We start from the raw sequence: 18,260 nt of genomic DNA, 5'->3' as shown, positions 1-18,260 counted from the left end.
TTGGGAGACAATAAATTTGAGAATGGTTTACTATAGAGCTAATGAAAAATGAGTTGGAAGCATAAGAAAACTTAGCATTTGGTACTTAAGACCTATGAATCTGTGGGTGTAACAGCAGATACTAATGATCCATACAAATAAAGAGTAGGAATGAAGATAAGGAATAGATGATTCCACTAGATCTTAGCAATTGAAAAGGACCTATTATTTTTAATGAGACACTTGAACCTTTGAAAAAAATCATATTTTGTCTTTTTTAGAGACCATATAGTGAAAATTCACACAATTTGATAACTTAGTTTATAACTGTAGTACGTTAATTATCAGGTTCATGGAAGGAGCATTGCCAATGTTTCCATCATCACACATTGCTTCCCAAGCACATTTGTAATTATAAGAAGATAGTGATCAATTAGGTATAATGAAAGTTAATTAAAAGTCTTTTTGGTTGTGGCAGAGACTGTCAATAAAAATAAGAGCCCACTCATTTTGTGTACTTCTTCTATGAAGTATTTAGTAGGGTTATAATGGTGCTTTTGAACAGAATGTACTCTTCAAATGGTAAGCCATCTTAAACATTTTAATCGTAGGTATTTATTAAGGGACGTGATTTATGTAAATTGTGAATTTTTAGATTTTTAATTACATATGTCTCTTATTTTCAGAATTTATGCGTATTCCATGTGTGGATGCTGGATTGATTTCACCACTGGTGCAGCTGCTAAATAGCAAAGACCAGGAAGTGCTACTTCAAACGGGCAGGGCTCTAGGAAACATATGTTACGATAGCCGTAAGTGTTGAAATATCAATGATACACTTAAAAACTTTTGTTTAAGAATTATGGTTTTCAGACTAATTCCACTTTTAGTGTTAGCACTGTCTTTTCTAGGCTAAGACACTAACATGAGCCAGATGATTTAGCTCTGCTTGCTTAGCAGAACCAGTGGAAATTTGAGCCATAGGATTCTTAACTAAGAAGTTAAGGAAGTGAATTCTTTTTCTCTGCTATCACAAATAATACTTTCAGAGGAAAGTAAGTCAATTTCTGAGAAATTGGGGTTTTTGAAGCGTTTTAGAACAAATGTATATTGTCTTTTCAGTTAGGTTTTATTGCAGTTATAGCTCTGAATGAGAATGCTTATGAACACAGTTTTTTAAAGTATTTAAGTCTGTCCAAATAAATTTTTAATTACTTGTAATTCAATAAAACCATTAATAAAAACCATTGTCTTCTCAAAAGCTAGACTGGCCTACTGCATCTGCATTGACTCCATTCCTATTTGTCATAATGTCATTATCATCCTCACCGCTTTCTGTAATACGCTACCGTGCCAGGTAAAGACAAAGCAAGAATTTGGGTTTGGATATATTGCAAAAATTTTGCATTTTCTACTTCTCCTCTCCACAAATATGTAAACAAAATACAGAAAAATCCTTAGTATATTCAGTTAAATTTGCCTTATCCTGGATTTTCCTTAGATTTATATTTTCTGAGCCAGAAACACATATTTTAACATTTACCTTTAAAGTCTGCTAGGAATTTAGTTCTATTTATATAACTAAGATAACTTTTACTATTTATTTTCCCCAGTGATTTCATGCACAAAAGACATAACCGTTTCATCATAGGCGATGCCTCACAAAGTGATTTGGACATGTAAACCAGATAGAAAATAAGGTCATAAACATATTTATTTATGATAAAAGAAAGTAGAAAAAAGACTGAAACTGTAACTTTCAGATTTAATTTCTTTGTAGCATTGGTGGTAAGGCTAGCCTAACTTATTCTCCTTTCCTTACTTTTTCTGGAACATAATATATTATGTGTGAGGATGTGGATGTCTTAATATGAATTTTAACTTACAATTTCCAGTCCCCAATACTGATTATAAAATTATCTATCTGTTCCTTCCTTCTAGTGCCTTTTATCCTAGGGTATTAGCTTTATTTATAAAATTCTAGTGCTTTATGTTTGTAACTTTGCCTTTTTATATTTAGGATTTTTATTAAACATCATAGCTTACAGTATTAGCTTTGAGTATTGAGTGAACCATTTAAGATATATTTTATATCATTAATGTTAAGAATAAAAGTTAAAAAGATCTCTACAGAGTAATAGTCAAAGATTGATGGCATGTATTTGGTGACCATTGATCATTACTATGTTTATTCTTATCCTTCTGTGTTATATTACTAGAATTTAGGGCTGCCACAAGTATTCCTTAACCCTTGCTCTGTTTAGTTATTCTTAAATTATGCATTATTTAAATATAGGAATTCTCTATTTTAAGTACTTTTGTCCTGGAGTTTCCCTTAGTTTTGGCACAATAGAAGAAACACTCATAGTGATCTCTTATCTCATACTGCTATTATTTTTATGGGCACACAGTAATTTTGTTTCCTGTGTACTCTAAAGAACCATGAAGTTAGGGTAGTAAATGTGTAGTTAATAAGATTATCATTCTGATGAAAGTAAAGTCCATTTGCTCTGTTCTTATGAGGTATAAAGTCTGTGGTGTGCTTTAGGCTATGAATTTAATTTTTTTTGTTTCATTTACTTATAAATATTTATAACCACTTCATTTTCATTTAATTCAATGTAAATTATAGTTAAATGGAAAATTAAGCATAGCAAATATAGGCTGTTTTTTATACTTGTAAACCTTGTTTAAGGAAAGTGAAGTTAATAGTCTTAAAAATGTATAAATATAAAGAGTGATTTATTACTGTAAATTATCTGATAAAATGTATTCATTGTGCCATGCTATCTTATGCATATAATTTCTATAAGCCTGTATGCTTTCTTATCCTTTTATTTGAAATTAAATCTCTGTGAACATCTCAGTGATTTTGTCAGAATAATTGTAAGAAAAGTACAGCACTTTTATTTGAATTACGAAAATGATATTTTAGTCTGTAAATATGCTGTGTGCTTGATTTGTGAATTTATTTGAAATGCATTTCTCATTATATATTTTGACAATTAGGAGTTTGAAAGAACCCAGGAATTAGATTTCTTTTTTAAAAAGTAGTGAGTAACTTCTCTTTTAATTAATTAGCCTTCTTCCCTCTCAAGAATGTAATGCTTCATTATTGAGGGTGGCTCAGTCGTCTAAGCATCTGTCCTCAGCTCAGGTCACGATCTCATGGCTCATGGGTTCGATCCCCACATCAGGGTCTGTGCTGACCACTCAGAGCCTGGAGCCTGCTTTGGATTTTGTGTCTCCCTTTCTCTTTGCCCCTCCCCTGCTCACACTGTCTTTCTCAAAAATAAATTAAAAAAAAAAAAAAAAAAGAATATAATGCTTCCTTCTTAAAAAGAAAATAGAAAACTACACATGACAGCTTTATAAATACAGGGAATCTTTTTCTTATAAATAATACATGTTTTAAAATTCACATTGGTGTTTTATCAAACTTACCTGTCAGACTAAGCAGTTTACTTACATTTTATAAATGCACTCCCAAGTGGCTAATTTTTTTATTAAAAAAATTTTTTAATGTTTATTTTTGAGAGAGAGAGAGTGGGAGCTCAAGTGGGAGAGGGGCAGAGAGAGAGAGGGAGACACAGAATCTGAAGCAGGTTCCAGGCTCTGATTCAGGCTGTGATCTGTCAGCACAGAGCCTGACATGGGGCTCAAACCCACAAAACATGAGATGACAGAGCCAGCCAGGCACTCCTAAGTGGATAATATTTTAATGCAGGTTCATTCAGAATGTTACTAGGCTTACAACAGATAATAAAGCCAATATATGCAAAAAGCACCAGAAGGAATTCACTATAAGAGATAAAAATTTGAGAAAATTTGTGTATATTTTATGGATTTTTATTTTAACCCTTAAAAGGTAATGCAGTTACTAAAATATTTCAGTTAACACAGTTTATTTGAAAGGAGGAGAACTCCAACTGTAAAAGGAATTACACTTGCCATAAAACCCATGGAAATCTTGAAAAAAGTAGGTCAGATTTCAGTTTTACTGGCTTTGACATTTTAGGAACTCTTCCGAATGGAAGGAAACTCTTACATAACATAGGTGTAGCAGGCTGACAGAACTGCTAAATAGGACGGAGTGAGGCTTTGTTACTGATCAACTTTTTGAATCCCAGTCTTTCTCCTGCATATAGAGATGAAAGAATCACTGGATAAGAACATTTTTCATTTAAGATATCTGGTCTTTTTTCTGATCTTCCAAAGAGCCTCCAAAGATACTTCAGTTATGGATTTTTCTTTCCAAGTATCCAAACAGACTTCTGATATAAGCAACATTTTAAAGCTGTCTTGCCTTGAACTTTGCCAAAAAACCCTTTTTATGAGACATTTGAGATGCTTTAAATCAAAGATTAGGGGGGCGCCTGGGTGGCTCAGTCGGTTAAGTGGCCGACTTCGGCTCGGGTCATGATCTCGCGGTCCATGAGTCTGAGCCCCACGTTGGGCTCTGTGCTGACAGCTCAGAGCCTGGAGCCTGTTTCGGATTCTGTGTCTCCCTCTCTCTCTCTGACCCTCCCCCGTTCATGCTCTCTCTCTGTCTCAAAAATAAATAAACATTAAAAAAAAATTAAAAAAAAAAGATTAGGGAAAATTTGTATTTCAATTTAGAAAGGAATTAGCAAAATTGTGATGGGATATGTTGGGTAATGTGATTTTAAATAAAGAGAAGTAGCATTACATTTCAGAATTGCATGCCTTCAGCCTATTTCATTTACATTTCTCTCAAAGGAGATATTAAAAAGAATGCGTTCTTTTTTTTCTCATTTGTCTATCTCTGTAGTATTCCCTTCTTTCAGTGACTAGTTTTGTTTATATAGCTGTACACATTTTATTTATTTTTTTAAATTTTTTTTTAACGTTTATTTATTTTTGAGATAGAGAGAGACAGAGCATGAATGGGGGAGGGTCAGAGAGAGAGAGGGAGACACAGAATCCGAAACAGGCTCCAGGCTCTGAGCTGTCAGCACAGAGCCCGACGCGGGGCTCGAACTCACGGACCGCGAGATCATGACCTGAGCCGAAGTCGGACGCTCAACCGACTGAGCCACCCAGGCGCCCCTAGCTGTACACATTTTAAATTGTTGATATAGTTAAATAGCCTTATGGTAGTGAAGAGCTGCTTTTTAAATTTCCACACTGTATTTATAATTTGTAAGGATAAATTGGTGATTGGAGACTGAGTTTTCTCTGTTTGAAGATGTTACTGCTTGAGGTCAGGAAATAATTGATATTAGATGTATTTGTCCAAGGTTATTTAGTAGAAGCTGGAAGAAAATGATTAGACAAATATTTGTGCCTTTCTATATACCAGAGAAAGAATAATGTACAATTCAAGTTAATACATATTAAAATTAAATGTGCATCTTTATAGAAAATTAATGATTATTATATAATTGATACTATTATTGGAAAGGTACACACTTAAGAAACATATAATATGCCATCTTACATGATATGAAGAAAATTGGATTTGTGCTCACTGAAGAATAAATAAATATTCAAAATGAGATGATGATCAGGCTTGCCATAGCCAGTATTTATGAAGTGAAATAAATATTGTTTATTTCATTGACTTCAAGTATAAATGGAAAGGATACCAAATATATGCCTGGACCTATTTATATATTAATGATTATAACTTTGCTACACTATTTTTATGTAAAAAAAGAATTCATCATTCTGATTGCAAATGCTAAAATATAATTTGCATTAATTCTATAGTATTTTGTAATATAAGTTGGTTAGATAAGTATGTGTTATAATATAGACACGCTTTGAAATTGCCTAAGTAAGCAAAGTGTATTTGCAAATTTATGTCTGGCATTTAAAATAAATGCTTATTTCAGTGGTATAAATTAAGTATTTAATCATGTATTAGAGAGTTTTGCAGGTTCATACATTTACCCTACTTTGTGTCAGTAGTCAGTTTTAGAATAAAATAGAATTATTATCCAATAAGTAAAAACCAGATTCTTTTATCAGTTAATCTGTTGTATAAGAATGGGTTTATCACCAAAGTGTATTATGTATAGGAGAATAAAAAACTACATGCAACTGCAATTTTTAGAGATAGTAATTATGGCTATTATCACATGAAAATACTTTATTACACAGATATGCTGAATATATTGGGAAAAAATGTTGTTTTGTAACACGATTATAAACTGAAAAATTTCACGCCATTAAAGATGTCTGTCTCTAATATGATAGAGAAAATAAAATGCACAAAGGAACACAACTTGTTGACAGTTAAAAGTACACACTAAATTTTTGTGGGTTTTGGTCAGAATAAAAATAAATAGATGATAGGAGTTGTAATTGAAGCCATTTTTAGAAATTAAGCAAATAGTGCATTGCTTATATAAAATATAGTTCATTTTAAAATAAAAGTAATTATAAATAAGTGAGATTTTACTATGCCCCTGGAAGGCAAATATTGCAGATGTTAAGATTTCCAATTCTGCCATTTACTAAGTTGTCATTTAATCTTCCTGAATTTTAATATCCTCATTGGTAAAGTGGACTTGTGTGAATTAAGTTAGGTTTATATTTAGATGTATAATATAAATTTTGAGCTGCTGTACAAAGGAAATATGTAGCATATATGCATGATCCTTTATCTTAGTTTGGGCCACTATAACAAAATATCATAGACTGGGTGGCTTAACCAACAAACATTTGTTTCTCACAGTTCTGGAAGCTGAGGAATCCAAGATCAAGAAGCCAGTAGTTTTTGCCCACAGCAAACTGTATGCGTACATGGCAGAGAGAGAAGCAAGAGAGGAAGCAAGCTCTCCTGTCTGTTATAAAGGCACAAATCCCATTATGAGAGTTCTACCTCTATAACCTAATTATTTCCTACTACCATCACATCAGGGATGTGAATTTTGGAGGGACACAAACATTCAGTCCATACATTATTATTTCTAAAAGTGTGCTGTGACATAATGTAATACATATACTAATATACATAAAATATCTAAAATAAAGATACAAGGACCAGAAGCCATATAAAGAGAGGCAAAGATAAATCATTTAAGAATCAGGGATAATATACTTACCATAATAAGCACTAATTTAATTTAAGCTTCTTGGCAGCCAGGGTGAAAAAAAAAAGTTGTTATGCTGAGTAATTTTTATTTTATGCTAAGGAGAAATAGTCTATTTCTTTGGTCAAAAAAAAAAAAAACTGTTGAGACAAATGCTAGAAGAGATTTATCACTGGGATATCAGCTCCCTAGATGAATCTGTACACATCCCTCTTAAAATATGCAGAGGATATTGGCTGTCATTGGAGACAGCATCTTCAATAATGGCTGTATAAAAATTGCCTAGGTAGTCTCCATATGATTGTTTCTTATACCAAATCTTCAACAGAATCCAAGAAATAATACTGAATACTTTAAGTTTTAATTGGACATCATAGCCCAGATATATTGTTTTTTAGTGAACTGAAAGCATACAACTTAAAAATTTGAAATTTTGACTTGAATGTATTTTCTAGTTTATTTTCAGCCAAAATACAGTTCTACTTTGTTTGTACTCATTGTACATGCTCAATTTCTATGTTGTATAATGTATCCACGTTTCTGTTTTCTGAGACCAAAAAAAAATGCTTATCTTTTATTTTTAAGCCTGTTATCAATTTGATAAAAATCTGATTTGCATGAAAGTGAATATTTAAAAATACCACATATTGAGGGTGGCTGTATGAATCTACATATGTGATAAAATTGCTTGGAACTATACATGTCCATACACATACACAAGTGCCTATGAAACCTGATGAAATCTGAACAAGGTCTGTGGGTTGTATCAGTGGCATTTTCCTGGTTGGGGTATATTGTATTAAAGTTGTGTAAATGTGACCCTTCGAGTGAGCTGGATGGAGGGTACATGGGACCTTTCTGTACTGTTTTTTTTTTTGTTTTTTTTTCAGTTTCCTTGAGCATCTAATTATTTCAAAATTAAAAGTTTAAAAAGCTCCTTATATCTGAGAGGCATACATGTTCTTTCTTGTATGTGAAATGACCTTGTTTCTTTCAACTCTACTTGTAGTGTGGAGGGGAGATATATATATACATATATATATATATATATATATATATATACACACACACACACACACACACACATATACATACACACTTATGCATGTATACACATGCATATAAAATTTTAAAGTATGATCTACAGCAATAACTATTGGGGTTTTTAAGGTTTTGTTTATTTTGGTTTACTGGGTTTGTGCAATTAAAATGGAGGATTTTAATACAGTTGCCTCTATTTTTTTCTCCCTTCAAATTTTCAAATTTGACTTCCAGGAAAAAATCAACAAAAAATTGCTAGTCCCAAAATAAGATTTAGGGAATTTATTTTATTTTATTTTATTTATTATTTTACTCTATTTTTTTGTCAAGTTAGCTAGCATACAGTGTATATGGTGTGCTCTTGGCTTCAGGAGTAGATTTCGGTGATTCATCACTTACATAAAACATCCCAACAAATGCCCTCCTCAGTGCCCATCATCCATTCTCCCCTCACACCTCCCCACTCCCTTCCACCCTTTATCTTTCCCTTCCCCCGTAGTCTTCTGTGAAGTTTCTCAACTTCCACATAGGAGTGAAAACATAATGGTATCTGTCTTTCTCTGACTTATTTCACTTAGGATAATATGCTCCGGTTCATCCACGTTGTTGCAAATGACAAGATTTCATTCTTTCTCATTGCTGAGTAGTATTCCATTGTATATATAAACTACATCTTCTATATCCATTCATCAGTTTATGGACCTTTGGGCTCTTTCCATAATTTGGCTATTGTTGATAGCACTGCTATAAATATTGGGGGTGCACGTGCCTCTGTGTCAGCCACTCCTATATCCTTTGGATAAATTCCTAGTAGTGCTATTTCTCTGTCTTAGGGTAATTCAATCTTTAATTTTTTGAGGAACCTCCACACTTTTCCAGAGTGGCTGCACCAGTTTGCATTCCCACTAATAATGCCAGAAGGTTCCCCTTTCTTAGGGAGAGGGAATTTATACTCTCAAGTCTTAGAACAGGTAATGAACAAGTTACAACTTATTAGCTTCTGCCTTCTATGCAACCTATGGTGATAGGTTACACATTAGCATTCCTAGTCTCAGGAGAATTTCTGTGTTTGGCACAAGCCTCTACTTCAGGTGAGATTTCTGGTAAGTATCAGCCTTTAAGTAGTTTATAATTTACCCTTGTTCTAGAAAACCAGTGCAAATAATGTGAGGGGGAAAATGATTTTGCTGATCACTTCTGTTTCTGTCTAAGTGTGTCTCATATTTAAAGAAGTTGTAGTGTATTCATTGTATTGAAGCATGTATATCAATGTTAAAAAACAAGGTACTATGTAACAAATGCTAAAAGAGGTTACATAATATAGGTCTAGGAAGGACCTCATTTGTGATTGAGCTCTTTCAATAGTATCCATGAAAAAGAAGGCATTTAATCTGCATAGGATTTCAACCTGTGGAGAGAATGTTAAAGGATTTTTTCAGGAGCACAGAAAAGCCTTTTAAAAGATAGATAATATAATGGAGTGATGTGTCAGGAACCCAGGTTAGGGAAGAGCTTCTGTAATGGGGAGCCGTTGAAGGTATTTCAGCAAAAGAATGAAATGTTCAAATTGATAAAATAGACAAAGTTAATTTGAAAGAGATGTACAGTATAAGATAGGCAGCCATTCTTAAGAAGTGTGCATCTGAAAACACTTAGGGAACATTTTCAAAATACGTTTTTGTAGTCATACACTAGAACAAGTAAATCATCAGCATCTCTGAGGCTAGAATACAGCCTATTATATACATATTCTGCAAAGGCTCCCTAAATGATTCTGATGCACATTCCTACTTAAAAATCATTGGGCAGTGGACTAGATGAAGAATAACCACTTAAAAAGCTTTTTTTCCCCCCTTTTTCAAATTGAGGAACAAATGAAAGAGAACAGGAAGGAAGTGTGTGTGTGTGTGTGTGTGTGTGTGTGTGTGTGTGTGTGTGTGTGTGTAGAATCAAAAAAGGTATCATTTAAGAGGAAGGAGTCCATGGGTCCAGAATTTGAATCAAGATAATACCAACAAGAGACATAAATCGTGAGATCCCATCTAGGTGAATATGTTTTGGAGGCGTGTTGAACCTGAAGTGCTGTTGTCACATTCTGGTGAATGTGCTTTAGGATTCATGCATTTATGAGTGATCGTTGACCCATGAGAATAGAAGAAACGCTTAAAGGAAAACAGCCATATTTAGGATGTAGAAGACATGGAGGAGCTTGTGAAGAAGCACTGAAAGATTCAAGGGAAATAAATTTATGTCTTGTCATGGATTTCATAGAGTTGGTGCTAAACAGTGTCAAGTACTGCCGAGAAAAAAAATACTGAGTTTTGGTGACTGGAGAAAGAGACATTCATATTTTAAAAGACATCTTTAAGTTGAGTCTTGTTTAGAGAGAAGTCAGATTTCAAGGGCTATGGTGGGTAATGAGGAAATGAAGGGGAAATATTAACTTTCTGGAAGTTTAATGAGAAAAAAGATGAGTAGTTTGAGGGAAGGGCAGCACTGTGAGAGTGATATAGAGCAGTGGAGAGAGGAACATATGTGTTAGGCTAGAACCTGTGGACAAGGACAGAGTAAATCTCTTATAGGGAATAACTGATGGAGAAAGATCATGGATGAAAAGAGGAGAAATGAAATCGTGAACCCAAGTAAATCTGGTATTATAGAAAACTGTCACAAGATAGATGAAAGTATAAAAAAGAAATGTTAAGGCAGTGAAGAGGGCAATCAGAATAGTGTTTCTGGCATGGCCTCCTATCTTCCCAATAAAATAGAAGTCAAGTCCATCTGTCAGTAAAAGCAGCAAGGCAATAGTAGGAAACTTGTGGTGTGGGGGGAAAGTTCAGAATTGGGGCTGTGGGGCATGATATCAACTGTCATGAAGATAGAATTTTTTAAATAACTAAATAATAGTGGAGGTTTACTGTGGTTACACATCTTGATTTTTGCATCCATGTGTCAATGTGTGTTGTGCACTTAAAATGTATGTAGACTATAAGGAGTTATTTTGTACTTTGATGTCTGGACAGGGGGAAAAAACACTGAAAATAACTTTAAATTGATACTTCAGCTTCATAGAAGCATATATTTGGATCAGAATGGGAAGAAAAGTGAGGCAAAAAGAGGAGGAAGCCATTACAGTAGGCCAGGTGTGATGTGGTAAAAACTGACTACAACAGAAGGAATGAAATTATAATATGAATTAAGATTAGATTGTTTATTATCAGTGTGGTTTATTTTTGCAAAGTAAAACATGCACTGGACTTAAACAGTGCATGAAGGGTTAAACCTGAAGGGTTTAAATAACCCTTCAGATAGTTTACATGTTGAGGAACTGTGGTCTTTTCCGTTTTTATACTTGCTATCACATTCGGATGCCTCTTGTTTATTAAAGTGGCATTTAAAGCTCAAAGGTTCTTTAAATTTTTACCTTGATAATTGTAGGGCAAAGGACACATTACAGAGCTGCTTTTTTCCAATACTTCATTAGTTTCCAAGTACTATAAAGATGTGACTGTCTTGTTAAAAAGAGATGGAATAATCATTTTCAAGCAGTTGTTACCAATTTTATAGATATGAAGGTGAAGACAGCATTGAGAAAGTGTTGCATGTGACAGAAATATTAGATGATTTTTCTTGAGTTCAATAAGAAGTCATACATAGTTGCCAAATTAATTTTTTTTTTTTTTTTTTTTTTTGTCCCCTGGATACCAGGCTCCTTCCTAGTCTCTGAGTCAAAGCCTGAATGGCCTTTGGAATTTTTCTTTCCTGAATAATAAGTCTTAGGGTGGGGAAAGTCTAATTTATCAAGTTCTTCAAAAATAAGATTTGTTTTTGCTTAAAACTTTCCCCCCTTTATTACCTTAATTTCACCGTTAAAGATGAAGTCAACGTTTAGATATATTAAACATAAAATTTTCAGTCTGCTTATGAGAACCTTGTTAATACATGTTATCCTCTGCTCTTAATTGTGTTCTGTTTTAATTTTTCAGTTTTTGTTCTTTGTAACCAAGCTGAAGTACTGAGAACTCTCTCTGTTCTTAATCAGTAGTCTCTGCTGCATGTTGCAGATATTTCCCTTGGCTGGGAGGGAATATAAAAGATAAATGCTATTTGAAAGTGAATAATTCACATTCTTCTTGCTGGCTGGAATAAATGTTTGTATCTTTCTCAAAACCGTGCTGTTGTCAGTTCAAGTTAAATTTTAAGTCGTAACTGTATATACATGTGGGCACACATACACACATACATATACATAACCTAGCATTTCTTTTAAGTATGAAATGGTTTCATACAAAAGCCTCTCTCATATGTAAAATAATTGGAATAAAATTTAGTTTTGATCTTGAGCAGTTTAGACTTATAAAGGAGAATAATAAATTATTTACATTGTAACCCAAAAGCTATTCAGAAATCATTTAAGGTAATTTTATGGAAATAATTGAGTTTAATTATTGTATAATTTTCTTATAATCTGCAGTTACTCAGTCTTTTGCTAATAAAATGATAGTATAGAAATATAAAAATAAGCAAAGTAATTTCAGTGATTTCTTGGTGATTCGTGGATGCTCTATTATTTAAAGGCTTTTTGAAAAAAAGGATTGTCAAACAGTTTAGGCTAATGTAAGAAATCTATTGACTGCAGAAATTAGCACAAGTATCATCAGGCGCCCCAAAGCTATGTCTGTCAGATGCCATGTTGTGACCTAATTTTAAACTGCATCTGTGGAACTAGTGCTTTCTTCCTGATCCTGCATTATAAATGTAAATATGTAAATGTATTTGAAATTTTCCTGCATAAAGACAAAATTTAAACCTGAATATAATACTGTGCCACAAAATTGCAAGTTTGATGCTTTTTGGATATGTATTTATTTAATGATCATGGTTTTTTCTTCATGACTCTTTTTTGTAATTTCACCGATGTAATATTTATAGCTTTTACTTTTATATCTAGTCTTTCATACATTTTACCTGCACCTGGTTCATGAATAAGTTGTTTTTTGAGTTCCAGAAAAGATACTGATGGATTCACATTTTTCGTTTAAATGCTTAAGACATATTTGAATAAACTAACAAAGATTTAACCTGTTGAACCATCCTTTCAGTCAGTCTTTTATATGACATAGGAAAAAATTTATCACTACTAGGAAGATTAGATTTAGAAACATGCCTTTATGTCATTGAAGACATGTATTTATGTTCCTGCCTCTAGAAAGTCTCAGCATCTACACCATGGGTCATATGGTTTGAGTGTTTTTATTCCAGTAGTGATGATGAGTAAATCCCTGGAAATTCTCACTTTGTGTCTTTGTATTCTTTTGTGTATATGGATGCACCAAGTACGTTAATCAACAAATATTGATCGAGCCCACTGTGTTCAGGGCACTATGCCAGTGATGGGCATCATAGGAGAAAATAAGAGCAAGAAATTCACATCCTTGTGGGGCTTACACAGGAGGAAATAAAGAAGTAAATAGTACAAGAAGAAAATATTTACAGACTGTGGTCATTGATATCAAAGGAATAAGCCAGATGATGTAACGGAGAGAATCTGAAGGTGAAGAAAGTTGTCTCTGAGGATGTTATTTGAGCTGAGGTCTGAGAAAGGAGAATAAACTATTTAAAGAGAAGGGGAAGAATATTTCTTTAGAAGTATAGCAACTGCAAAGCCCTGAGTGAGGAAAGAACTTAATGTGTTTAAAGAACAGAAAAGAGATCAAGATAAAGGAGCTGCGGTGTACAGGAAGAGTATTGTGCAAAAACATGGAAGAAATAAGACCTAGATCATAGAGAACCTTGTGGGTTATTCTAGAGTAATAAGAATTTATCAAAGGGGATCTGATTCGGGTTTTAAAAACCTCACTCTTGGAGCTGCATGGAAAGTGGGTTGAAAAGAATGGAAGTTGAGTAGTAAGATGGAAGCATGGAGACCCAATTGTGAGACTTGTAGTTGTCGTTGTTGTCGTTGTTCAGGCAAGAGGGAAGGGTGACCTGGTTTAGGATTATGGTAGTGTGGATGATGGAAGGCATCAGAAGAATTTGAGAAGTATTTGCAGTGGTGGATGGATCAGGAATGTGAGAATAAGAGAGAAATCAAGAGTAATGTCTAGATTTGGAGCTTCAGCAGCTAGAGGTTAGGGCAGTTTACTGATACAGGAGAGAACAAAGATTGTTTTCTTATATCTTTCTGACTTTTGCTCTTACTGCTGCTTGTTTTTCTGGGGGCAGTAATAAGTCTGAGTTTTTAATAGAGATACACAAGAGGAATGATAGGTGGGCAATTTCTATATCTTTATATTCATGTACATTTTGGGGATAAACACCCAAAAAGTTTAGGTAATTTTTTGCATTTAGCATAATATTCAGATTATACTTGGATAGGTGGTTAGATTCGGAAAAAAAAAATAGAAAGCTTAAGGGAGTAAAGCTAGAATTCATCATTTTTAAAATAATGATTTCTTGGGGTGCCTGGGTGGCTTGGTCGGTTAAGCGTCCGACTTTGGGACTTCGGCTCAGGTCATGATCTCACGGCCCGTGAGTTCGACCCCCGCGTCGGGCTCTGTGCTGACCGCTCAGAGCCTGCAGCCTGTTTCAGATTCTGTGTCTCCCTCTGTCTCTGCCCCTCCCCTGTTCATGCTCTGTCTCTCTCTGTCTCAAAAATAAATAAACGTTGAAAAAAAAAGTTTAAAAAAAAATAAAATAATGATTTCTTTAAGTACAAGAAACTTCTAGAATAAGTCATCTATTCCACCCCTTCCAAATTTTACAGGAATGGAAACTGAGTCCTGAGAGTTCAAGTGATTTTTCAGGTTAGTGTTAAACTAAAATCCATTTCTCTGGTTCATTGTCTCTGTAAGTACTATATTTGAAGAAGTTATCACTTTCATAAATACATACTTCATTAAGTACATTTATGCTTCAATTTTTTTTAGTTTTTTTAAATGTTTATTTATTTTTGAGACAGAGACAGAGCATGAATGGGGGAGGGGCAGAGAGAGAGGGAGACACAGAATCTGAAGCAGGCTCCAGTCTCTGAGCTGTCAACACAGAGCCTGATGCGGGGCTTGAACCCATGGACCGTGAGATCATGACCTGAGCTGAAGTCGGACGCTCAACCGACTGAGCCATCCAGGCGCCCCAATTTATGCTTCAACATTAATGGTTCAGCTCTGAGAATTGCAGATATAGGGGGAAAATTGCAGCTATAGGAATATGCTGTAAGAATTTTGCTGAAAGCTAATCCTAAACCAACATTTTGTTTAATCTGTTAAAAATCACAAAAATAAACTTTACCTAATTGAAAGAGATGGAGCAGAACCAAGTGAGGAGGGCAAAGCTCCTTACATTTTTCCAAATTTGAAAATGTTATGTAAAACATATATATGTGCATAAATATGCTTTATTATCATATTTGATCCTTTACTTTTGTCATTTTCTATAAATGTAGAGGAGTCTATGAAATACTTCCCTGTTTATTCACTGGGAAATAAAAGACACTGTGATTTCATTAGGATTCTTAGTAAAACTAAGGAAAGTGATATAACAATCTGAGAGTTTTATTGTTCTCAAACCAGTTAGACAAAGATAGGTTTTCAGACAAATATCTGTTGCTTTGTCTTATTTCTTGTGTATACAAAGTGATAGATGATAAAAATTAAAATTATACTGTCTTTAATAATTGTCTGAAAAAATTCTGCCATTCCTGGCATGAAGAATGATAGGAATTTATACACATCTTACATATTTTTAACAAATATTTTTTCTAATGTTTATTTATTTTTAGGAGACAGAGACAGAGTATGAGCAGGGTGGGGGGCAGAGAGAGAGGGAGACACAACTGGAAGGAGGCTCCAGGCTCTGAGCTGTCAGCCTAGAGCCTGACACGGAGCTCGAACTCACAGGCTATGAGATCATGACCTGAGCTGAAGTCGGAGCCTTAACCAACTGAGCCACCCAGGCGCACCAACAAATATTTTAAAATTAAGTTTTGATCAACTTTTACTGATTACGCTTTTAAATTTGTCTAATTTATTGGCATTGTAAAGTGATCTTTTCTTTTTAGTAGCTCACTAACAGAAAATTTTTTTTTGGATACTGTGCTTTGATGAAATAAATTGAGGATTTATTTATTTTTAATATAAGTCTAAGTTAACATATAGTGTGATAATGATTTCAGCAATAGAATTTAGTGATTCATCAGTTACGTATAACACCCAGCGCTCATCCCAACAAGTGTCATCCATATAGCCCAGTCCCCCACCCAGCACCCCCACCAGCAACCCTCAGTTTGTTCTCTGTATTTAAGTCTCTTGTGGTTTGTCTCCCTTCTGTTTTTATATGATTTTTGCTTCCCTTCCCTTATCTTCATCTGTTTTGTATCTTAAATTCCTCATATGAGTGAAGTCATATGATATTTGTCTTTCTCCGACTGACTTAATTCCCTTAGCATAAATACAGTCTGGTTCCATCTATGTTGTTGCAAATGGCAAGATTTCATTCTATTTGATTGCTGAGTAATATTCCATTGTATATATTCCATTGTATACACGCGCGCGCGCAGACACACACACACACACACACACACACACACACACACACCACATCATCTTTATCCATTCATCAGTCGATGGATTTGGGGCTCTTTCCACACTATGGCTATTGTTGATAGTGCTGCCCTAAACATTAGGGTGCATGTACCCCTTCAAAACAGCACTCCTGTATCCTTTGGATAAATACCTAGCAGTGCAATTGCTGGATAATAGGGTAGTTCTATTTTAAATTAAAAAAAAAATTTTTTTTATTAGTTTTCTTTAGTTTTGAGAGGCAGAGAGAGAGCATGAGTGGGGAAGGGGCAGAGAGAGAGGGGAACCCACAATCTGAAGCAGGCTCCAGGCTCTGAGTTGTCAGCACAGAGCCGATGCAGGGCCCGAACTCATGAACCGTGAGATCATGACCTGAGCTGAAATCGGACGCTCAACTGACTGAGCCACCCAGGTGCCCCTCTATTTTTAATTTTTTGAAGAACCTCTATACTGTTTTCCACAGTGGCTGCACTAGTTTGCATTACCACCAGGAGTGCAGAAGTGTTCCTCTTTCTCTGCATCCTTGCCAACCTCTGTTGTTGCCTGAGTTGTTAATTTTAGCCATTCTGACAGGTGTAAGGTGGTATCTTATTGTGGTTTTGATTTGTATTTCCTTGATGATGAGTGATGTTGAGCATATTTTCATGTGTCTTTTGGCTATCTGGACGTCTTCTTTGGAAAGGTGTCTATTCATGTTTTTTGCCCATTTCCTCACTGGATTATTTGTTTTTTGGGTGTTGAGTTTGATAAGTTCTTTATAGATTTTGGATGCTAACCCTTTATCTGATATATCATTTACATTTGCATTCCGTCAGTTGCCTCAGTTTAGCTGATTGCTTCACTGTGCAGAAGATTTTTTATCTTGATGGGGTCCCAGTAGTTCATTTTTGTTTTTGTTTCCCTTGCCTCAGGAGACATGTCAAGTAGGAAGTTGCTGTGGCCGAAGTCAAAGATGTTGTTGCCTATTTCCTCCTCTAGAATCTTGTTAGCTTCCTATCTTACATTTAGGTCTTTCATCCATTTTGAATTTATTTGTGTGTATGGTGTAAGAAAATGGTCCAGGTTCATTCTTCTGCATGTCGCTGTGCAGTTTTCCCAGCACCACTTGCTGAAGAGACTGTCTTTATTCCATTGGATATTCTTTCCTGCTTTGTCAAAGATTAGTTGGCCATACATTTGTGGATCCATTTTTTGGTTCTCTATTCTCTTCCATTAATTTGTGTGTCTAGTTTTGTGCCAGTACCATATTGTCTTGATGATTACAGCTTTGTAATTTAGCTTGAACTCCAGAATTGTGTTGCCTCCAGCTTTGGTTTTCTTTTTCAGGATTGCTTTTCCTATTCGGGGTCTTTTCTGGTTCCATACAAATTTTAAGATTGTTTGTTCTAGCTCTGTGAAGAATGCTGGTGTTATTTTGATAGGGATTGCATTGAATATGTAGATTGCTTTAGGTAGTATTGACATTTTAACAATATTCTTCTAATCCATGAGCATGGAATGTTTTTCATTTCTTTCTATCTTCTTCATTTCTTTCATAAGCTTTCTATAGTTTTCAGTGTATAGATTTTTCACCTCTTTGATTAGGTTTATTCCTAGGTAT

The 18,260-nt window shown here is 34.5% G+C and overlaps 1 protein-coding gene and 1 long non-coding RNA gene across 6 annotated transcripts in view; both read left to right on the top strand.

The window, feature by feature from the left end:
• The window catches only part of RAP1GDS1 (Rap1 GTPase-GDP dissociation stimulator 1), a 170,344-nt gene that overhangs the window by 71,812 nt on the left and 80,272 nt on the right, over positions 1-18,260 (top strand). For all 5 annotated transcript variants that reach the window (XM_058721852.1, XM_058721851.1, XM_058721853.1 and 2 more), the window contains one exon: positions 666-791. In XM_058721852.1, the coding sequence (XP_058577835.1) occupies positions 666-791 (126 nt within the window). The remainder of the gene's footprint in view (positions 1-665; positions 792-18,260) is intronic.
• On the top strand, positions 798-6,051 carry LOC131507300 (uncharacterized). The gene is made up of 2 exons (XR_009259433.1): positions 798-4,798; positions 5,044-6,051. It is a non-coding gene; the product is annotated as an uncharacterized LOC131507300 (long non-coding RNA).

Source organism: Neofelis nebulosa, chromosome 3 (genome assembly GCF_028018385.1).
Source record: "Neofelis nebulosa isolate mNeoNeb1 chromosome 3, mNeoNeb1.pri, whole genome shotgun sequence".
NCBI classification, from domain to species: domain Eukaryota; kingdom Metazoa; phylum Chordata; class Mammalia; order Carnivora; family Felidae; genus Neofelis; species Neofelis nebulosa.
The sequence above is the reverse complement of the archived record's forward strand: the minus strand, read 5'-3'. Positions and strand labels throughout refer to the sequence as shown.